The sequence below is a fragment of the Bidens hawaiensis genome, unplaced genomic scaffold, assembly GCF_021521415.1.
Source record: "Bidens hawaiensis isolate Kalapana, Puna unplaced genomic scaffold, B.hawaiensis_p1.1 tig00068820_1, whole genome shotgun sequence".
Lineage (NCBI taxonomy): Eukaryota > Viridiplantae > Streptophyta > Magnoliopsida > Asterales > Asteraceae > Bidens > Bidens hawaiensis.
Window position 1 is genome coordinate 1 of NW_027506625.1, and position 6,472 is coordinate 6,472.

The 6,472-nt window shown below is 34.1% G+C and overlaps 1 protein-coding gene across 1 annotated transcript; it reads left to right on the forward strand.

Annotated features, from left to right (window-relative positions):
• Window positions 1–971: 971 nt before the first annotated feature.
• On the forward strand, window positions 972–2,569 carry LOC143618311 (uncharacterized). Its single transcript, XM_077090577.1, has 3 exons — window positions 972–1,359; window positions 1,843–1,972; window positions 2,074–2,569. The coding sequence occupies exons 1-3, from the start codon at window positions 1,227–1,229 to the stop codon at window positions 2,567–2,569; spliced, it is 759 nt and encodes a 252-aa protein (XP_076946692.1). The 5' UTR covers window positions 972–1,226.
• Window positions 2,570–6,472: the final 3,903 nt, after the last annotated feature.

A 6,472-nucleotide genomic window follows, 5' to 3' on the forward strand; every position in this document is an offset into this window, starting at 1 on the left:
GTCGTATGCCTATCTACGGGATACTCAAATCCCCAGTCGGGTCAATATTTACGTGGAGTTTGAGAATTGCCGTTCTAGCACCATTATACATGGAGTTTAAGAATTACTGTTCTAGCACCTTTATCAGTCTTGGTAGATTTAGGGGGTGTTTGAGATTTTGCTTATTTTAGCTAACTTATAACTTATTGAAAAGTAATAAGGTGTTTGGATTTGCTTTTGGTGTTTATTAACATATTGAAAAGCTATAAGGAGTTTACATAAGGAATCCCAAACACCCCCCTAGAAGATGAAGTCATGAGACAAGAATGGGTCCAGTATTAAGTTTTAGGATGGTTTACAAAACTTTGGAACTAACGGATTTTCTATAATAGCGGTTTAAACCTTAAACCAGTTACAACCCAAGATATTTTTTACAGTTTGTGGCGATATTTTTTTTAAAAATCTTTGACCTAGCGATTATAACTGAAGATGATTCCCATGTCTACCTTCTTGGTTCTTGGTAACCGAAATTTGAAGATCTGCTATTGAAGCTTACAAGTTAAGAAAACACAATCGAGTAAACTACCATTGAAGCTTCAAAAACATTGTTTGCAAATTGAGTGTCTTTGGATTATTTTTTGATTATAGGTTAACTTTTGAATTATTGTTTATTATGAAATTATGTACTTTTCTGTTATTTTTTCTAATTATAGTTGCATTTAAAAGAAATTACAGGGTAAACTATTCAACTCGGTTGAACCTCTCGGTACAACGCACAACCCAGTTCAACTAATTGTACCACTTCTTAGCGTAATCCGGTACGAATAGTAAACTGGTTTTTAAAACGTTGTATGCGATAGACTCCAATGTAAGTGTTTGGCATAAAAAGACAATTAAAAAAACACATTACTAATATATATCGTTTTCATTCCTGGAAAATGTACCTAAGGGCTAAGATACGTTAAAATAATGGTGATGCAACATAGAACGTACTTGGTGGTCCCTCTTACATAGTTTTATGAAATAGATGGCGAGAGAATTTTTGTGGGTACTCCTATACAAAACCAATGATTACACCTTATTGTTCTATATTGAATAAACAATTAATTTGATTATTAATTATAAACATTATTTTTTTTTTCATTGACCACGTTCTGGTTCTCAAATTTTGGTAGTATATCTATGAGTATAGTTGGATCTATAAACTTGCTTCAACCTAACATTCCCATAGAACAAGAAGAGAAAGGATGATGAAGGCACCATGTTTTAACAAAAATGGAGTGAAGAAAGGCGCATGGAGTGAAGACGAAGATAACAAGCTAAGATCCTACATCGAAAGATACGGCCATTGGAACTGGCGTTTACTTCCTAAGTTTGCCGGTATATGTGTATACAATTCTAAGTTCAGATAGGTTTAGGATTCAGTTGAGTATTATTAAGCGTTTTTTTCTTCTTTTTTAAAGTTCTTGTACTTCTCAAGCTATCGTTGTCCCTGCAAGCGAGCATACTCCATAGAGTTTAGTCACTTAGTGGAAAAAAATGTAATCAACAAAATGAGTTTGATAAAAACTCTGAGTTCGTTTGTCACCTAAGCATCACACCTATATTAGAACTTAATTGATGAGTTGGGTGCAGGGGATGCAAAATGCCTAAAATTACAAGATGTTTTAGAAACCACTTAAATTACTTGAATTCTAAACCTTCCAAAAAGTTCTTTCAAAGTTTTATTATGTTCTCTTATAGATTTTCTTTTTAGTTTGTGGCAAATAACTCACACTCGTTATTGTTTGTGCTATTTATGCATAAGGTGTTCATTTGATTTGTGTTCCTGAATCTTACTATTCTTTAATTCATGTTTCATAGGTTTGTATAGGAGTGGAAAGAGTTGTAGGCTAAGATGGGTGAATTATCTGCGTCCGGACATAAAACGTGGAAATTTTACAAAAGAAGAAGAAGATCTCATCATTGAGTTACATAAGAAGCTTGGCAATAAGTATGTTATACTCTTTTTTTCTCTTACTTGAATTAAATTAAATCTGCAGAAAGTGAATAATTTAGTGTTGCTTATACTTGCTTTTAATCTTGTAAATTCAGATGGTCAGTAATGGCTGCATATTTGCCAGGGAGAAGTGACAACGAGATTAAAAATCGTTGGCACACGCATTTGAAGAAACGAGCTAAAAAAGACCAAGATATGTTAGAATATGAACATGTTCGAACCGTCCAGCCTGATCAAGTGAGCACTAAAGAAAAAATTGTCCAAAACTCGGATTTAGAATTTCTACAAGACATTGAAACTTTGCTGGCCGAATCACCATTGTCCTCTTCTTCAAGCGCCAACTTATCATCGTCATCTTGGTTCGATGGCTTTGATTCAACATGTTCTGGTGATGATATACCACAACCGGCTAATTACAAGCATGCCGAGAAGTTATGGACCGATGCTTTTCTACCAAGTAATGATAACTTATTTTCACCTACGAATTTAGACTACCCTGTTTCTTTCCACGACATAATCATGTTGGATGAGTTTTTATGTTCACCGACAAATTCAAGTATTGATTACAATGACCAGTTTGGAAACTGGTGACCAAATAGCATTTGTGACTTTTATAATAAAAATATTGTTGTGGAGTTACCAATGGCGTTATAATTGGATTTGGAATACTTTTACTAATCTGTAACATATTTACATATGACTTGTTTTTCTTTCTTTCTTTCTTTTATTTTATTTTTGTCTTTCAAGAGAATTGCCATGAAGTACTATAAGCTTACACATAAATGTATGTGGAAAAAACGATTACGTAAAATTAAAGAGAAATGAGAATAAATATTGTTCTAAGTTAGGATACGTACAATAGACACTTATAAAAGATTGTTCTCATTCTGACACTTTCAAACTCGACGGTTCAAGACTTCAAGGAGGTGAAGGGTGCGTCGAAGTTGCATTGGATTTGAATGGTTAATGGAAAGTTGCAAGAAAATTGATCGTTGGCAAAAACTTACTGTTAGTATTAAGTTGCTATTGATAATCAAACTAATATGAACAAAACTTTGATTCACCCGTGACTAGGGATGAGACTTTTTTCCCGAATACCCGTACTTGTATGTTTCTATTGGGTACGGGTATGGGTACTCAAATTTATTGATTATAGGTACGGGTATTTTCGGGTACAGGTACGGGTATTACAGATACTAGTACCCGTTTGGAATATGTAAGGGTTTTTATTAGGTTTCCGGTTTCCAGCATTTATAACTTAACTTTCAAGCAGGATTTTGAAAACATAATATATATTAGTTAACTAAGTTCATTCTCATTATATATGTGTGTATACATATATTGTGTATTCATATATTTTTATTTCATGTATGTGTATATTATTAAATAACATGTATTAGCTTTCTCTTTTGTTTTTCATGAGGAAAATATAAGAATAGGAAAAGGAAGATGAAAAGATGGCTATCAAAGATTAAATGAATGTTGACTTTCTTTGTATAAATTATTCTTGTTTTAAACATTTTTATAAATTTTTTTGGATATTTTGCATTTGGTATTCATTACTTGATTTTAAATGGATTTTCTATTATGGTTGATTTCTTTCATTTTTAGTTTTGGTTGCAGCATTACGGTTTTAGTATTATAGATAATTGATTGTCGGTACCGTACCATTATCGATACCTAGTTTAATGGAGATTTATTTTTAAGAAAAGAACAAATGAGTATCAAAGCGAGCCGTACCAAAATTACCTGTACCGGTAATGGTACCCGTACCATAAACTGGGGTACAGGTATGGGTACCAAGATTTACTTATTTTAGGTACGGGTACGCTTCCGATCTCATCCCAACCCATGACAAGTAGCATCATCATTTTATTAGCAGCAACTGATTCACAACAACTGCGTATAGCAATTATTTCGGTGGTAACTAGTAATCCCGGTAGCTGGTCATTGGTGGTAGCTGGTTATCAACAAACAACTTGGGCGATGATTACCAACTATTAATTAGCAGTCGTAAGTTTTTGTTGAATGAGTTCCTATCGGTGGCTTACCTGCTGACAAAAGTTAATTGAATAATTGTCATCGGTTTTGACCGTCATCTAACATGCTATTTTAAGAATAGTTGCAACATTTCAACAAAGTGTTTCGAGAATTCTCCAATCATTAAGGTTAAGGATACGGTTTTTTAAAGGGGGGGGGGGGGGGGGGGGGGGGGGGGGTTGTTGTTAGTGATATGTATGAGGAGTTTAACATTTCATTTTCTTTTCTTCTCATATTAACATTATCGTACTATCTTTATCTTACTAGTATGCTTGACCATAGGATTTTTACTTCTACTATTATTATATGTATTATTTCTGGTTTTTTTTCTCTTTTTTACCTGATATATATGTATCTACTATTATAATTATTATTTATTTATTTTCCACCTTAGTATTTACCCTTTCATTGGTTGTTTTTTTTTTTTTTTTTTTGGAGTTTTTGTGTAAAATCTGGGTTATTTTTAAAGCTTAGGGTCTCCTTGGTATCAATCTCCTATTCTCCCGGATAGAGGCATGATTTGCCTACATTTCACTAACCCTATACTCAACTATTAACATATTGCAATTTATGGGATTTTTACGGGGTATGATTGATTGATTGATTGTTTCGATAACTCCCCAACTACAAAATGCAGGTCTTTTTGTCATTTTTGTGCATGTTTTTCACCATAGAATGTTTCGTTGTTGTTTTCATATAGCTGTTAGAATAAAGATCTAGGGTACCGTCAGCGTCAAATATTTTAATACCCTAAAATATATTTCCATGCATTAAGAAACTAGAAAAACCTATATAAATATAAGTTGTATTCACAATCGAACATAACGATGCACAAAATATATTTTTAACAGCACAATAAGCATGTGACTGTTAAGATACGGTTTCGTTAACATATGGCTTACCAATAAATAACTCAACGACCCTGGATATTCAATAACTAGATATAAAATTTAAAACTAGATAAGCCAACCCTAGTTGACTTTATCTAATTTTTTATGAAGTATCCCTTTATTGAATAAGCAAACACCTTCGCCGATTATTTATAGGTTAAACGCCATTGTAGAGAATCTTATGTATTTTATGTATTAGCTACATGCCTACATGAATTAGCAAGGCTGCAGGGAAGAAGAATAATTGAGGCACTCCTCAGGCTACGTGTAGTCAAGGGCTCCAGAAACGATTTTCGACACCTTACGTCACGCTAGTAGAGGGGCGATTTTCATTTTAGGTAGAGGTGTACGTAGTAGTGTTGTAGCTCCATCACATCTTCTTAAACAATAAATGAAGAACATTTTAGACACTTGCCCACCCCCACCCCCCACACATTTATTGTGCTCACTAGATTATTGACCCGTGTGATACACGGATATGAGAAAATAAATTTGAATAATAGTAAAATAAAATTAGATAATTAGGTAAAATTAAGAATTGTTGAAGGGATAGGTTATGTAATACACATGAGTGCCTTGATCAACCAATGCCATGCCTTCATCTTTTGAGATTTAAAACTTTAAAATAATGCTCCGATTGCAATTTAGGAAATATTTTAATGATTTTCTTCCAAAAATTATTAAATTATATGTGTGAAGATAATAATGCTCTATGTATATTGAAACAATAAAGGTACAATATATACAAATATTTGACCACTAATCTAGCCTACATAATAGCAGAGAATAAAGCTTTACTCAATCATATTTGAATTTTGAATTCCTTGTTAACCGTTGTTACCCCTCTTCAAGCGAACAGGTAGCGGGCCAACACGAAGTTTTGTGCGGAAGCGTTCAAAGAGAGGGCGCGGAAGACTTTTGGTGAAAATGTCGGCTACCTGGAGCGTGGTTGGAACAAATTTTGTGTGAAGACGACCAGCATGAACCAACTCTCTAACAAAGTGATAATCAATATCAATATGTTTAGCTCGTTTATGTGATACCGGGTTTTGACTTAAGAATAATGCATTCTTGTTATCACATAAAAGGGTAGGACGATCAGGTGGCAATGCATATAATTCATGGAGGAGATGACTTAACCATATGATCTCGGCCGCGGTGTTTGCCATAGCTCGATATTCCGACTCACAACTCGAGCGGGAGACGGTTGGTTGTTTCTTTGCACTCCAAGAAACTAAGTTTCCTCCTAAATAGATAGAGTAACCATATGTAGATCTGCGAGTTTCTATGCAACGTGCCCAATCTGCATCAGAATATCCCACCAATGTTGTTTTTAAGGGTCGGTCAAAGGTTAATCCAAAAGTTGATGTGCCCTTAACATACCGTAAGATCCGTTTTACAAGCTGAAAATGGGCAGTAGTTGGAGTTTGAAGATATTGACTTGCTTGATTTACGGCATATGAGAGATCCGGTCTTGTGATGGTGAGGTATTGAAGAGCGCCAACCAATGAGCAATAAAAGGTGGGGTCGTGAAAAGGTGTACCTTTTGATGTAAACATATCAG

Excerpts from the sequence above, each read along its gene's own strand:
- LOC143618311 (XM_077090577.1), top strand. The coding sequence starts at position 1,227 with ATGATGAAGGCACCATGTTTTAACAAAAATGGAGTGAAGAAAGGCGCA. Across the intron at positions 1,360-1,842 it reads TTTACTTCCTAAGTTTGCCG|GTTTGTATAGGAGTGGAAAG; the intron begins GTATATGTGTAT and ends CATGTTTCATAG. Across the intron at positions 1,973-2,073 it reads CATAAGAAGCTTGGCAATAA|ATGGTCAGTAATGGCTGCAT; the intron begins GTATGTTATACT and ends TTGTAAATTCAG.